Raw genomic sequence first — 15,822 nt, 5'->3', positions numbered from 1 at the left:
AAACCGGGGTGACCGGCGGACGCAGGCCCAGCGCCACCTGGCGGCCGCAAGTAAGACCTGCCCTTTCCCGGCGAATGAGGCGCCGGCTCCTTCACCACGCACCGGAACAGCCACACCCTGAGCAGCCCCCGCCACCACCCGCCCAGGAACGACCCTTTCCGGAGCACCCGCCTGCAGAACCCAGACTTCCCAAGGGAGGCACCAGGCCCTGGAGAAGGCGGTTTTGCTGTTCCCTGCAGTTCCCCTCCAAGCCGCGGGGGTGCACTAGTCATCAGTTTCTTTCCCAGTTTCCTCCTCCAGTTCAAACCCCGCGCCTCTCTCGCGCCAAGAGATGATCGGTCTCGCGAGATCTCTCGGCAACTTACAGAACCGGAAGTAACGTGTGGATCTCTTCCCTTCTGCGGCCATCGCTGAGGCTCCTGTGGGTGAGTTTTGGCCGTGCAAGCGCGAGAAAATCCACGGCCATCCGTTGGCGGGCGCGATGTCTTTTGACCCCGGGGGTCCGATACTCTCCCGGCGGACGAATAGCACCCAGGGAAAGGGGCCGGGATGGTCTCCATCTGTTTTCCCGCAAGCCTGAGGGCCGCCGAGCTCGGGAAGGGAGGAGGAGAGGGGGTTTGGGAACCCCGCATATCGACTCCTGGAGGGGAAGCGTTCTCTGGGGATGGAGACAAGTCTACTCGGTGTAGTTCCTTAGAGGTGGTCTCGAAGTAATTACCTGGTAAAGCCAGGGAACTTGGCAGGCCGCGCTCGCCCAGGAGAAGGCTTTTTGGACCCGAGATGCGCAGCCCTGCCCAGGCTTGGGGACCGAGGAGCCGATGCGTTTTGTGGGGACTAAACGCGCTCGCGCCTGGGCCTGTAGTGGGTGGACGGTGGTCGGTCTCTGCAGAGTGGGATGTTGAATGAGTGAGTTGTGGGTCTGCGCTGCCTTCACGCATCAGGGGTGCGAGTCCCGTCTTGACTTCTTACCCGGTGATGCAGGAGTTGGAGGGTGTGCGCTGAAGCAGGTGTGTTACTGATGGGGAATTACTATCGTTATTATTATTATTTTTTAAAGATTTTATTTATTTATTTGACAGATCACAAGTAGGCAGAGGCAGGCAGAGAGAGAGGAAGGGAAGCAGGCTCCCTGCTGAGCAGAGAGCCCGATGCGGGGCTCGATCCCAGGACCCTGGGACCATGACCTGAGCCGAAGGCAGAGGCTTTAACCCACTGAGCCACCCAGGCGCCCCTATCGTTATTATTATTTTTAAACTTTATTTATTAGCACACGCAGAGGGAGAAGCAGGGAGCGCTCCGCGGGGCTCCATCCCAGGACCCTGGGATATGACCTGAGCCGAAGGCGGATGCTTAAGGGACGGAGCCCCCCGGGCCCTCGGGAATTCTTTATCGCATCAACAAATACAGAAAGTCCCGCGGCAGACTAGGATCGTTCCCGGGGCTTTCTGACCTGCCCAGCCGGCAGTGGTGCCGTTACCTGTTTGGAAACTGGACTCGACTGTGGTCACTTAAGGGCTGACGCGGCTTCTGACTTTCCTCTTCAGCCGAGATGAAGTTCAATCCCTTCGTGACTTCCGACCGGAGCAAGAACCGGAAGCGGCACTTCAACGCGCCGTCCCACATTCGCAGGAAGATCATGTCCTCCCCTCTTTCCAAGGAGCTGAGGCAGAAGTACAACGTGCGCTCCATGCCCATCCGGAAGGATGACGAAGTGCAGGTCTGGAGCGCGCGGGGGTCCCGGCGCAGCCCGAACGCCGGGCCGGGAGAGGGATTGCGCTCTGGCCACCAGGCGCCTGAGACGTGGCTCCCAGAGCAGGAGTGCAGGAGGGAGCCGTAAAGTCAAACGGGAAACCGTGTCAGTCGTCCCAAGCCCCACAGTTTGGGCCTAACTGGGGAGAGGGAGGTGGTTCAGAACCAACGCACTACTTTGTGATGCGCTTTTTCTCGGTGCGGTGGGTCACAGAGATGCGTGTGAGGACCAGTTCGGGTTCTGTCTGAGTTAAAGTCCTGATAGGGGAGCCCTCCCTGGACCGTAGTTTTATGTGGTGGTTTTGTTTACCGGCGGACACCTTGTCACGTGGATTTAAGTGAAAATCTCTGTATGTGTTTGCTTAGCTGTAACCTGCAGCTGGTGAGGACTGAATGGAGGCCCCGCTCTAGAGCAGCCTGTGCCTGTCGCCAGTATTGATGGGGTTAGCGGCCGTTTACGTGAAAGGCCAGTCTCCAGATGGCCCTGTGGGTTGACACCCGCCGTTGGTTGCCACTGTACTGGTGCGGGATTTGTCGGTGCTTTCAGGAGGTGGTCTTGGCTTTCAAGGTCTTTTTTTTTTTTTTTTTTTTTAAGATCTTATTTATTTATTTGACGGACAGAGATCACAAGTAGGCAGAGAGGGGGAAGCAGGCTTCCTACTGAGCGGAGAGCCCAATACGGGGCTCCATCCAGGACTCCAGGATCACGACCCAAGCCAAAGGCAGAGGCCTTAACCCACTGAGCCACCCAGGCGCCCCTCAAGGTCTCTTAATGTGAGAAAATCTGCAGCTGGAAGGATGTTTCTTTCAGAAACATCTGTGCAGAAGCACTTTGGGTTGCTTCCAGACTGGCTGAGCATCACTGGGACTCAGGGGTGGGAAACTGGCCTTTGGGAAAGAATTGGTTCCCACACATCCTTGCTGCTGCCGGCCCTGGCACTGGCTTGGACACGTTAATGGGTTGTGAATTTAGTCTTGTGGCCTCTTGCCTCCTTTGATGCGGAGTAAAGTTCCTTGTTGTCCATCTGCTATGAAAGCCAAAGTGGGGTCGTGTTTTAACCTTTTACCAAGCCCGCGGCTGCTCGTGGACCACCAGTTGGTGGATGTGCTGTCCATCACTGGATTTATATGGGGACATAATTTATTTGCAGGATCAAGCCAGAGAGAATTATTGGGACGTTTCCGCTAGCCATCCTGTCTTTGAAAATTGAAAGGTCTCATAGATCTGGTCGAGTCAGTGACGTTTACATGATCCATAGCTTTCCTGGTTCCCAAGGTTGATTTTTTTTTTTTTTTTAAGATTTTATTTATTTACTTGACAGTTCACAAGTAGGCAGAGGGGTGGGGCGGGGTGGGGGGAGCAGGCTCCCTGCTGAGCTGAGAGCCTGATGTGGGGCTCCATCCCAGGACCCTGAGATCATGACCTGAGCCAAAGGCAGAGGCTTAACAGACTGAACCACCCAGATGGCCCCCAAAGGTTAATCTTAATATTTCTGTTATTTTTGAACTTCGTTTAGGTTGTGCGAGGACACTACAAAGGTCAGCAGATTGGCAAGGTCGTCCAGGTTTACAGGAAGAAGTACGTCATCTACATTGAACGAGTGCAGCGAGAAAAGGCGAATGGCACAACCGTCCATGTGGGCATCCACCCTAGCAAGGTAGGTGTTGCTGAGAATGCCCGAGAGAAGAGAAGGAATTTACAGGAGGTGTTGGCAAATGTGGTTCCTTGTTCGCAGCGCCCTCCCAGAGAGAATCCCTGATTTTAGAGGTTCTAGAAACCAGTCTTAAAAGCCAACACAGTATTTGAATGGAGTTCTAGAAACCAGACTGAAATTTTTTATGAGACCAGGGCACCTTGACGAGTCATTATGTATATTTAATGTATCTTCTCCTTAAAAAGCTATGGTGAACAAATCTTAAAATCTAGGAAATAGGGTCATTTTTCTATTAAATGGAGCGGATAGCCTGTTCATTCTCAGTATTAAAGCTGAGTAAGCAAGGGCGCCTGGGGGATTCAGTCAGTTAAGTGTCCCTTTTGGTTTTGGCTCAGGTCATGACCTCAGTGTCCTGGGATTGACGCCCTCAAGTGGGGCTCTCCACTCAGCGTAGAGCTTGCTTGAGATTCCCTCTTCCTTTGCCCCTCCCACTAATGCACTGTCTCACTCCTGCTCGCACTCTCCCTCTCCCTCTAAAATAAATAAATAAATCTTAAAAAGTAAATAAAGCTGGGTAAGCAGGATGTCCGTTCTACAACCCTGTGAAGTATTTACAAATGGGGAAAAAACCGAAGCCCGAAAGCTAAGATCTCATGGATAGTGGTAGTGTCTGAGCCAGCATAGAAAATCTGGTCTGTTTCCCATGCAGGTGCCTGTCTGGAACTTGGATGTGAATTCTCAGATACTGTCATTTCTTGCTTCTGGTTTTTAAAAGATCTTACGATGCTGCCATAAATCTGTTTCCAAACTACAGGAAAGTTGGAAGGATTGCTGTGGCAATACTCCTGCATCTCTTTCACCTCGAATTCACTATTAATGTTTTCCTGTGTTTTCTTTACCTCTCTTCCCTACCCCCAGTGCATTACCAGCGTGGTGACACTTCCCTCTAATTCCTTTAGTATGTGTCTTCTGGGAGCAAGGACTTTGCTGTTCTCTGGCCTTCGCCAGTCCTGTGTCTGTCCCACCAGTCCAGGTCACCAACTAGTGATTGCTTCTTGGTCTTTTCCAGGTAGCACAGTGTAGGATGTAAGTTTCCTTCACTGTGGCTCAGTGATTGTTTTCATCTCTTTATTTCAGTCTAAGGACTTCAGACCTCTAAAGGCAGAGGACTCTGGCCCGGACCTCAACACCCAGTTACCTGTTTTGCATTTTAGCTTGAATTTCTGATGGGTAACATCAAACCTAATGTGTTCAGACTTCTGATTCTGTCCACAGTTTGCCACCATCACAGTGTATGGCAGCTCTGTCCTCCCAATTGCTCATTTTAGTAGTGGGAGTAACAAAGTTGTAGTCTTTTAGCAAGATTGGTGATTATGATGCAATATTGTGTATATATCACTACTGCTGATCATATCTGTAGAACTTAAAAGTTTCTAAGTTGCTTTTTCTTTTTTTTTAATTTTAAGATTTTTTTTTTTTTTTTAAAGATTTTATTTATTTGACAGACAGAGATCACAAGTAGGCAGAGGCAGGCAGAGAGAGAGGAAGGGAAGCAGACTCCCTGCTGAGTGGAGAGTCCGATGCGGGACTCGATCCCAGCACCCTGGGACCATGACCTGAGCCAAAGGCAGAGGCTTTAATCCACTGAGCCACTCAGGTGCCCCTAAGATTATTTATTTATTTATTTGACACACAAAGTGAGATCACAAGTAGGCAGAGAGGCAGGCGGGAGGCGGGGGAAGCAGGCTCCCCACTGAGCAGAGAGCCCGATGGGGGGCTCGATCCCAGGACCCTGAGATCATGACCTGAGCCGAAGGCAGAGGCTTAACCCACTGAGCCACACAGGCGCCCCAGTTTGTAAGTTTATACCTTAACATCTGTACTGTCTGCCATCCCTTGCTGACCATTTTAATCTTGTCACAAGTTTGACTTTTTACAGTAGTACCTGTCCCCGCCATCATAACAGTGTTTGTCCATCTGACGTCTCTCACCATAATGTGCTCAAGGTTTCAGGTGTCTGAGTGTAGCCTTAACTGTAGGGCCTTGTTTGATCACCCTATAGGATTTAGCCCCTGCTCACCAGTGTCCTTAGTCTCCCCCATATTACCTGTTTTTCTGTATATCAGAGTCTGACATATATCCACGTCCTTTGTTTTCTCTCTTCCCATACCAAAGTACAGGCTCCGTGATAGCAGAGATTTCTTTTTGGTGGTTTTGCTGTGTTCCCAAACCTGGTTCAGTGCTCTTTGCCCCTGTTCCTCGCCTTCCTTCGTAAGACCTAAATTTACCATCACCTGGAGACCTTTAACTATTAGATTTGTCTCAAGAAGAATCTATACTCTGGTTTTGTGGGTCGAAGCTACATTTATACTCCAACTTGATGATTCTCAAGTTTCGGTAGAAACAACAATGTGTATGACTTGCTTAGCTTGTGAAGCTGGTAACTCTAGAAGTGTTTTGTTTCTCTGCAGGTGGTTATCACTAGACTAAAACTGGACAAAGACCGCAAAAAGATCCTCGAACGGAAAGCCAAATCTCGCCAAGTAGGAAAGGAAAAGGGCAAATACAAGGAAGAAACAATTGAGAAGATGCAGGAGTGAAGTAGTCTTCTCTGTGACTTGAAATAAAAACTGTTAAAATGAAGAGCATTTGTTTTCTGTGTGGGGCTTGGGGAAAACGCCCCCCTGCCAGCCGGTGGGTTTTCCGGGAAGTCGGGTGGCATTTGCTGCTGGAGGCAGGGCCCCCATCCTGGGCCTGACTGTGCTAAAGAAAAATACTATCTGGGTAGAGGGGGTTTTCCCATTTGAGCACCAACTCTTTAGTCACCGAGAGTAATGAGATTCTGATAACATAGTGGGGGTGTCCCCCTTATTAGAGCAGGCAGTTTTGGGGGGGGGCGTCATGGCTCACTGAGAGGAAAGCCCAGATGAAGAGACCTGTGGGCTACCGCCCCAACCTGCTGTCTGCTGCCAGGTGACAACTATGTAGGTGTGCACGTGGCGTGCCAAGCGAGGAGCCACTGCCCCCAGCTGTGCTCATCCTTTACCCTAATCTCGCAGGCGCTGGTGCCACTCGGAGGAGTGCCATAGCGCCAAAATCTCAGCGCAAATGCTTACGTTGCAGTTCGAAGTAAACGTTCCTTTGAAACGTGGGTTCCCGGGGCTCCGTGAAGAGGCGCCAGCCTCTCCTTTACCAGGAAGCTTCTAGATGCAGAATGAGGGATGCAGCTCACTTTCCTCACTTCCTGATCGCGGGCTTTGCAACAGCGTGAGGGACGGGGTCAGCGGCTCGCTCTGCCAAGGTCACGCACAGGCCGGCCGCAGGTACCCCCAACCCCAGCGACAGCCGAAGGACAGGCGGCGAAAACCCCTAGCAGGACCCCGTCGGGGATTTAAAAAGATGCCCGGCGGGGGCGGGGCTTCCGGCCGGCGCCGAGCGGCTTCCGGTGCGGGGGGCGGCGGCGGCGGCGGGAGGTGTGGCGGCAGCAGGACTGGGGCCCGCGGCGGCGGGGGAGGGGAAGACGGGCCCCCGACGCCGTGACCCCCGGCGCATCCCCCTCACAGCCCAGGCCTCTGGCCTCGGTTCGGCAGCCATCGGTCCTCCCCGCGTCTCCCGGCCTCGCTCATTGGTTCACCCCCGAACTCGCCGTCCTTGCGGGGGTCGGGGGCGGCGATCGGCGGGCGGAGCGGGGGTTGCGGACGGGCGTGCAGGGAGGAAGACCACGCACTCAGGGGAGGTGGCGCCCGCAGCCGGTCTCCAGGAGCGGGCGGGACGTCTGTCGGAGGATGAGGGGAGGCTCTGCTAAGTGCTTCACCTGCGTTATCCCCGCGTCTGCATCAGGAAACCAGTCCCTCTGTTGTGGCTGAGGGAGCTGAAGCCCAGTAACTCCGCCCGGGGCAGGGACACACCCCTCAGCCCTCCCCTTGCCAGCCTCGCCCCTGCACCTGCACGGGGAGCGTCTGCCTACCGTCCTCCGAGCATCTTTTGTCTCGCCGGATCCTTGGCCGTCTGAGGGAATACCGCCCGGTAGAGGGCTCAGCGCCTACCTTCGAGGTTGTGTACGCCCGGACCAGTCGACGACGAACACAAGATCAAGTGCTCCAGAGACCGGGCTGTCCAGAGGCCGGAGCGGTGGCAATCGGCTGGAGTCGCTGGACGCATCAGGAAGGCGGCTGAGTTCACAGGACCAACGAAAGGGCCTTCCAGGTCTGGGACGCCAAAGCAAAGACTCACAGGTGGGTGAGGGCGGGAGATGGCTCCAGCTTTCTCTAACCAAGGTCATGTATCCGTAGTTACCCCGCCGTCGCAGACCGCGTGAGGAAGCTCGACACAGTTCTTTCCTGCTGCTGTGGAACAGGTGCTGAAAACCCAGACGACCGCAGGGAGGGGCAGATAAGGTGGACACGTTAGTAGGGCGCTTAGGGACGCTGGGAAACGGGAGAGTGCGGGCTCTTCTAACCCGATCTGCGGCCAGTTGTTGCCAAGCCGCCAAGCTCCCAGGATGGCCAGATTGTCCCCTTTTCCAAGAAGGGCAGCCAAGATTCCTCTATGAAATCCCATCTGTACCTATAGGTAAATCGTTCCTATAGGTAAATACCTATAGGTAAAAAACAAACACTGATGGACTAACCAAAATAGGCCCGTTAGCTAAATGTGGCTTTTCCTAGCATATTGTGAGGACTGTGTCTCAGATTAAAGGCTGAGATTTTGCATCTTTTCACTATAAATTATTCCCAACCTGTCTTCATTCTTTTATAGGATGAAGATGAAGCTTTTGCTTCCCTTACAGTCCCCTGAAGGGCCTCAAATAGCAGCCAGGGCAGCCACTCAATTAGAGCTGCTGGTTTCAGGGAGGAGTCTGGAAGGTGCTTTCCTGGATCCTGCTGAATATCTCGTGGTCTCTTCTGAGGACCTTTGGCTGTGGGATGATAACATATTCCTTTTAAACGTGATTAAATGATTAAATGTGACTGGTAGGGGCGCCTGGGTGGCTCACTCCATTAAGCATCTGCCTCCAGCTCGGGTTATGATCCCAGGGTCCTGGGATAGAGCCCCACGTTGGGTTCCCTGCTCAGTGGGAATCCTGCTTCTCCCTCTGCAGCTCCCCCTGCTGTGCTCTCCCTGTCAAATAAATACATTCTTATAAATAAGTGTGACTAGTAGATGAAACAAACTGGTTTATTTACTGCAGAACTTCTCAGAGCCTTTAAAAAAAAAAAAGATTTGAGAGACAGTGGGCGCTCATCAGCAGGGAGAGGGGCAAACGTAAAGAATCTCAAACAGACTCTGCTGCGGAGACCCACGTGATGGACCCTGAGATCACGACCTGAGTTCAAAACCAAGAGTCAGACGTTTAACCAACTGAGCCACCCAGGTGCCCCCTCTGAACCTTTAAAATGTCCATTTACACTAAGGATCTTAAGCTCACACTTAAACAGCATTTGCAAACATTTTATTTCTTCAACACTGAAATGTATGTTTTCCACATATATTAATCTGGATGTGTTCATTTAACGTAGTTCCTTTGTTTTTTCCCCTCAAAAAAAGTCATCAGAAAGTCAGCAGTTTTATAGTCAGCAGAGTCTTAGAATCAGAACTGTTCTGTGGTCAGCCAGTGATGCTCAGCACGAGAATTTGAAGCCTTTTTAGGGGAGAACCTTCCAGACCTCAGCCTAACTGAGATGTTGCTCAGAGCTTTGAAGCCTTTTCATCTTTCTCTGCTTTCCAGGGTTCTGCCCTGCCTCTTGGCTCTCCCTCTGAGGGTGGCATCCCAGGGATCTTGTTTTCTCCCCGATTGCCGTTACTCCTGTTATCACAAGAACTCTCCCCCTGGCCGCATCACCATCCTACAACCCGGAGTGGTTCTAAGGAACCTCAGTTGACTGTCAAGTTCTCTCCCTGAGGAATTCTCCTCTCTTGGTGGGGTGTGGACCAACGGGACTACCGCTTTTTGGCATAACAAGCTCCTGACAGCTCTGTCTGCACATAGGTGGTTTTTTTCCATCTCTGGAAACAGACAGAGCTGCCGCCTCTAGTCAGAGCTGTCAAGCCCGTATTGGAAGGGGTCTTCAGTCTTGGAATACCCAAGTTCACTTGGACTCTCTGCTTTGTTCTGGAAATATGTGGGCCTCAGCTCAGGCAGAATCAAAACAGTCTAGGCCTGCAGACCTCCCAGGAGGGCAGAACTTGTTTCCTCACCCATGAAGCTGGACTCCTCTGGTTGGATAGGAGACCATTTATTCCTTCTCCTGCCTTCCTTGTAACAGTCACATGATCACATTCTGAGTCACTGATGCTGGCGTGCCTTCATTCCTGGTACCCTCCACTGTCTCCCCCGGTCCTGCTGCAGCCACTCCTTAGCCCAGGCCCCGAGAATGGTCCCTATGGCACCAGCTGGTGTCATTTCAAGAGGTAGCGACATCTGAGGATATGCCAAATATGGCCAGTGTTTGAGAGCCTCTGGGAAGGCCTGCTGCATGGACACGATGCTGGACAGTTATGACAACGTGGTCCCTCAGGGTAAGGACTCAGTCTTCACTCACTACTCCTGTGTGCTGTCACCAGGGGGAAACTGTCATTCAAAAATTTCCCAGCACTTTCTCCTTGATTCTCCTAAAATGCAGACAGACTCTTCGGCCCCAAGAAATCGATTACATTGATTGTGGGAAAGCTAAAAAAGCCCCTTCCTGGGGCTCCTGGGTGGCTCAGTGGGTTAAAGCCTCTGCCTTCGGCTCAGGTCATGATCCCAGGGTCCTGGGATCGAGCCCTGCATCGGGCTCTCTGCTCGGTGGGGAGCCTGCTTCCTCCTCTCTCTCTCTCTGCCTCTGCCTACTTGTGATCTCTGTCTGTCAAATAAATAAATACAATCTTTAAAAAAAAAAAAAAAAGCCCCTTCCTGGTGCTTACTTCAGGTTCAACTTTGCAGTTATCATGGTGCCTTCCAGCAACATTCTCCCATTTATATTATCTTAAATGTTACTGAGGGAGAGTGTCCATCTACTGCCTGAAGCATTTCCATGTATCCTCTCTCCTACTCATGTAATAAATAAAGACCAGTTAACTAGGTTTCACTTAAAGAGTGAATAGTTTCATTCACTCTGTTTGCCTAAAGTCTAAAATTACTACATATTTCCATATATATCTTAGTAACTTTAAATTCTCTTGACACGCTTGGGTTTTGAGCAGTCTCGGTTGCTTTCTAGTTGATTTATTTTGTTGCTGCTTTTATACTATTCCTCTGTGATCTTCCTTTTCTGTGGTAGTCTTCAAAAATCAGATGAAGAATGAGGAACCTGGGAGGGAAAGTCTCCCAGAGGGAATATCGGGGATTTTAACTCTGTTTTCTCTCTCCCTGTCTTAGGCTCCTTCTTACAGTTGTCCATGATGCCCCAGAAACCTGGAAATGACCCTCCTCATGTGTCCACTACAAGTGACACGGAAACGGAGATACGTGACATGAGAGAAAAGTTTCTTTCAAGTGTGACCAAGTTAGTAGAAAGCAAAAGTTACAACAGCAAGGTATTTTCCAAAGAAAAGTACTTTCAAACGATAAAGGAAGTCAAAGAAGCTAAGGAAAAGGGGAAGAAGTCCTCGCGTGACTACCGCCGTGCGGCAAAATACGACGTGATCTCCGTGCAAGGCACAGAGAAACTGATCGAGGCGACCCACGGAGAACGCGACCGAATTCGGTATTATGTGCATAAGGAAGAGTTGTTTGACATTCTCCATGATACACATCTCAACATTGGACACGGTGGGCGGACACGCATGCTCAAGGAGCTACAAGGAAAGTATGGGAATGTCACCAAAGAGGTCATTGTCTTGTACCTGACGCTCTGTAAACAGTGCTACCAGAAGAACCCGGTACCCAAGAGAGGTCTTGCCCTCAAGCCCATGCCTTCGAAGGACGCTGACTCCAGATGCCAAGTTGAGGTCCTGGACATGCAGTCAAATGCCGACGGTGAGTTCAAGTTTATCTTGTATTACCAGGACCGCTTAACCAAGTTTATTATTTTACGGCCGTTGAAAGCGAAGCGGGCCCGTGACGTGGTCAGTGTCCTCTTGGATGTCTTCACGATTCTTGGTACACCTCGTGTGTTAGACTCTGGCAGTGGCGTGGAGTTCACAAACCAGGTTGTGCATGAGCTCAGTGAGGTATGGCCAGACCTAAAGATTGCCTGTGGTAAGCAGCGCCCTGGCCAGGGCCCGGGCTCCCTGGAGCAAGTCAGCCACGATGTCAAGAACATGGTAAGGGCCTGGATGCAGAGTAACCGCTCACGTCACTGGGCAGAAGGCCTGAGATTCATACAGATGGTGAGGAATCAGCTGTTTGACGTGTCCCTGCAGCAAAGTCCATACGAGGCTATGTTTGGTTTTAAGGCCAAACTTGGGCTGTACTCTTCGCACTTACCCCGGGAAACCGTGGCCATCTTACAAACAGAGGAGGAGCTAGAAATTGCTGAAGAACAGCTAGAGAGTAGCCTTTGGATGGGGCAGGAAGAAAGGGCTGAGGTCGCAGCAGACAGATCTGATGTGGACGAGGACCTCGATCCCACCGCTCCAGAAGCAGCAGAGCCCAGCACCTCACATGGGGCCCCACGTCTCTTTTGCTGGTGACCAGGCACCTGCCGAGTGGGCGCCATACGGCCCTTGGGGAACTGCCACCAAATTCCCTGGGGAAAGGGGCTCGAAGGGTAGACCTTCCCGTCGGTCAAATTGTCCATGGCAGCCCTTGCTTGAAGGGGCAAACCTGGTGAGGTCTGTGACCTGGGGCCACCATGACAAATGACCGCAGTCTTAGCAGCCTAGAACAGCAGGAACTTACCCTCTCGTCCTTCTGGGGCCAGAAATTCAGAATCGGGGTGTTGGCAGGGTCTGCCTCTCCTGGAGGCCCCGAGGAAGAATCCATTCTGTGCCTCTGGCCTTTCTCTGATGGCTGTTGGCAATCCTTGGCTTGTACAAGGCCAGTCTCTGCCCCATCTTCCTGCGGGTCTCCACAGGGCCTCCTGCCCTCGGTCTCCATGTGTGTTCTCCTTTTCCATCTCTTAGAAGGACCCACTGGATACCAGATCCATGTCATTGGGTTTAAGGTCCACCCCAGTGGAGGGTGATCTCATCTCGAGAGCCTCCCCTAAATTATGTTTGCAAAGCCCCTTTCCCCAAGTGGGGTCAGAGTCTCAGGTACTCGGGGTTTGGCCCTGGGCATAACTTTCTGGGGGACAGAGTTCTACCAACTATGGAGGAGTGTGTTTGCCTGCAGGATGTGAACTGATGGGGTCTTACCTGTGAAGCTGATGGGGGTGCCCTCCCTATTTCTAGTAAGCATTCCTTCTGCCAAATCCTGCTCCTCAGACAATATCCGAAAAGACAGGGCACAGAGGAAAAGATGGAGATGAAGGACAAGTCACGAGAGAAGACGTGGACCCAGCACACCCTGGGGACTGGCCACCTCAGCACCTGCTCTCTATTTCCCGCCTCAAGAAAAACTGTAGGTGCCATCCCGGCTCTCAGAACAGCCTGTGCAGGAACGGTGTGACCTGCCTGGAAGGTACTTTAAAAGTTGGCCAGAATTAAGACATGGCTAGGATTTCAGTCTGAGTCTGCCGCTTGTCTCCGCCTTAAGAATAGCAAAGCATGTCTTTCTGGAACGGGTCAGTACATTCCAGGAAGCGACCAGTCGCCAGGGACTCTGGAGCAAAGGGCAAACATGGGCCAGATGTCCCTGCTCTGGCCAGAGGAGACTAGAGCAAGGGCCAGTCTGGGTCATGGTTCAGGGTAAGGAGAGCTGACCTGGACAAGGAGAAGGACAGTGCCTTGGATCTGGGTTCTGCTGTGTTCCCACGGCCAAGACAAAGGCCTAGCCCGCTGGAGATGTTCCGGGAGGATCTGTCGTGGGAACAAATAGTTCTACAGAGATGACCACGGGAAGGAGAAGGGTCTGGTCTTTATTCCCCCGTGCACCGTTCCTGCGTATCCTGGGGCCGTTCAGGCCCATTCTGATCACTCCTCGAGGCAGTTCCCTCCTCCCCAAGGGGCGGTACCTACCCCTACCCACAGAGGGGGCAACACTGCCTGCCTCACAGGGTTGTTGTGAGAACCAGAGAGAAGATGTGGGAAGGGCTTTGTCTAAACGCTGAGTTAGTTGTCCTTGCTACCAGCGGAGCCCATCCCCCACATGAAAGCTGGAGGCCTCTCCCCTTCCTCTGCTGGCTAAACAGTGGTACCAGGAGGCTACATGATTATTATTAGAAAGGAGGTGACAGCACCTTCCAGTTTGTTCCGGGGGTGGGGGTGGGGAATCCTGTTCCATCCTTGGCGGGGACCGCACTCTGCACTGCTCCTTTGTCACTCACCCTGGCCGGGTCTGGGAGGCCCTGCTCGACTCATGTTACGACACTCTTGCTAACCTACTGCCTCCTGGTTGCCAGGCAAACCAGGAACAGCATCATGGACCCAGGCAGGGGAGAGGTGAGATGAGGCACAGCAACCCCGCCTGCCCCAGGGAGGGGCTGCAGAGAACCCAGGTCTCCCGAGCTGCTGCAGCCCCTCCCTGGGTCTTCCTTCCCCTTTTCCTTCTTAATGCTGGCGGTGGGAGAAGTGTTAGAGGTGTACGCTGAGACCTGGCGTGGCCTTACTCTGCGTTTCAGCATCTGGAACAGGAGCTCCCAGGGTGGGAGCTTTCAGCGTGCAAATGTAGTTCGTGTGCGAAACTGAAAACTGTCACCACCATCACTCTCGAAAACCAGGTTTCACATACATCTCTAGAAAAGTTGGAAGACCTGGCCACACCAGGCCTGCGTCTTTGCATCACAGCAGAGTGGAGCTCAGTGGCAGCCCCCAGGGGGCAGTCTGCGCATGCATCCTCCAGGCGGCCACCGTCAGGCCCCTGCAGAATACGGGCAGGTGCATTTCTGTGGCCGTTGCTGGAGAAAGGCACGTGAAGTCAGAATATGAACCAAGGCCAGAAACCGACCTCTGTTTGCTTTAAGAATTTATGATAAAAGTGGCATTCCAGGGGCGCCTGGGTGACTCAGTGGGTTGAAGCCTCTGTATTCGGCTCAGGTCATGATCCCAGGTCCTGGGATCGAGCCCCACATCTGGCTCTCGGCTCAGCAGGGAGCCTGCTTCCCCCTTTCTCTCTGCCTGCCTCTCTGCCTACTTGTGATCTCTGTCTGTCAAATAAATAAATACATAAATCTTAAAAAAAAAAAAAAAGAAAGTGGCATTCCACATCAGCGAGAGGGGTGGCATTACTCCGTTAATGTGTTCAAGCAGGGAACACATGAAGTCTGATTCCGAAACAGGAAAGGAAACTACAAAAGTGTTGGGGGGAAGTGGGGGACTGCTGTGATCTTGGAATGGAGAAAACTTTCCTCAGCACTACAAGAAATTCAAAAGCCGTAAAAGGAAAAGCTAATACACTTGGCCCTCATGAAAATCTCAAACATCTGTGGAAAATCCTGGTTTAAAAAGTGAACAAAGAGGGGCGCCTGGGTGGCTCAGTGGGTTAAGCCACTGCCTTCGGCTCAGGTCATGATCCCAGGATCCTGGGATCGAGTCCCGCATCGGGCTCTCTGCTCAGCAGGGAGCCTGCTTCCCTTCCTCTCTCTCTGCCTGCCTCTCCACCTGCTTGTGATCTCTGTCAAATAAATAAATAAAATCTTAAAAAAAAAAAGTGAACAAAGATAAGTGACATTGGAAGAAAATACTTGCAACACCTAAAACATCCTCGTATTTGAAAAAAGTTTGCTTACAAATGAATAATGAAAAGAGGAACCAATAGTGAGTGAGCAGAGGCTAAAAGAAGGAAAAGAAATGGGTAATGCTTCACGTGTCTGTATGCACCTGCAGTGTGTTCAGAGAACCCCGAGGCTGTTCGTTTCACAAAACAGACTCAAGTTATCTGAGAATCTTAATGTTCTCCACTGTGCAGGGGAGAGAAGAGACACGAGCCTAGTGATCCTGTCTTGATGGGACAAACCTTACCGATAAGGAGCTACAGTGATTACTAGGTTATTTTCAAGACCGCTGTATTCGTTTCCCACGGCTGCCACCCCACAATGAACTGGGGGCTGAGACAACAGAAATGTATCGTGTCACGGTTCTGGAAGCCAGAAGTCTGAGATCAAGGTGTCCGCAGGTTTGGCTCCTTGCCAGGGTGCTGGGGAGACTTCCGTGCCTCTCCTAGTTTCTGGTAGCCTCAGGTGTCCCTGGGCTTGCAGATGACGTTTTCCCTATTCCTTCGCATCTGTGTGTCTGTCTGTCTCTGTGTCCAAGGGTCCCCTTCTAATAAGGACCCCATCATTGAATTGAACAATGAGGCAGAAGAGGAAATGTTGCTCAGAAAGGGCATCTAGCCCAAGATTCAGACCCAAGTCTTTCCAAGTCCAAGGTCAGCTCTTACAACCACCCCTCTTGC

General features: G+C 51.8%; 2 protein-coding genes across 3 annotated transcripts; both read left to right on the top strand.

The window, feature by feature from the left end:
• The first annotated feature begins 303 nt into the window (after positions 1–303).
• Positions 304–6,047, top strand: RPL26 (ribosomal protein L26). Its single transcript, XM_032839946.1, has 4 exons — positions 304–425; positions 1,545–1,717; positions 3,267–3,407; positions 5,876–6,047. Exons 2-4 carry the CDS (start codon positions 1,550–1,552, stop codon positions 6,002–6,004), a joined length of 438 nt encoding a protein of 145 aa, XP_032695837.1. The 5' UTR covers positions 304–425; positions 1,545–1,549; the 3' UTR covers positions 6,005–6,047.
• A 1,082-nt stretch (positions 6,048–7,129) lies between these two features.
• KRBA2 (KRAB-A domain containing 2) lies at positions 7,130–13,403 on the top strand. 2 transcript variants are annotated; one of them, XM_032839955.1, is made up of 2 exons: positions 7,130–7,639; positions 10,765–13,403. In XM_032839955.1, exon 2 carries the CDS (start codon positions 10,785–10,787, stop codon positions 12,018–12,020), a length of 1,236 nt encoding a protein of 411 aa, XP_032695846.1. In that variant the 5' UTR covers positions 7,130–7,639; positions 10,765–10,784; the 3' UTR covers positions 12,021–13,403. The 2 variants fall into 2 exon arrangements, with proteins under 2 accessions (XP_032695846.1, XP_032695845.1); XM_032839954.1 differs by lacking the exon at positions 7,130–7,639 and adding an exon at positions 9,463–9,923.
• The last annotated feature ends 2,419 nt before the right edge of the window (positions 13,404–15,822 follow it).

Source organism: Lontra canadensis, unplaced genomic scaffold (genome assembly GCF_010015895.1).
Source record: "Lontra canadensis isolate GAN:19392208 unplaced genomic scaffold, GSC_riverotter_1.0 scaffold110, whole genome shotgun sequence".
Taxonomy (NCBI): Eukaryota; Metazoa; Chordata; class Mammalia; order Carnivora; family Mustelidae; genus Lontra; species Lontra canadensis.
The sequence above is the reverse complement of the archived record's forward strand: the minus strand, read 5'-3'. Positions and strand labels throughout refer to the sequence as shown.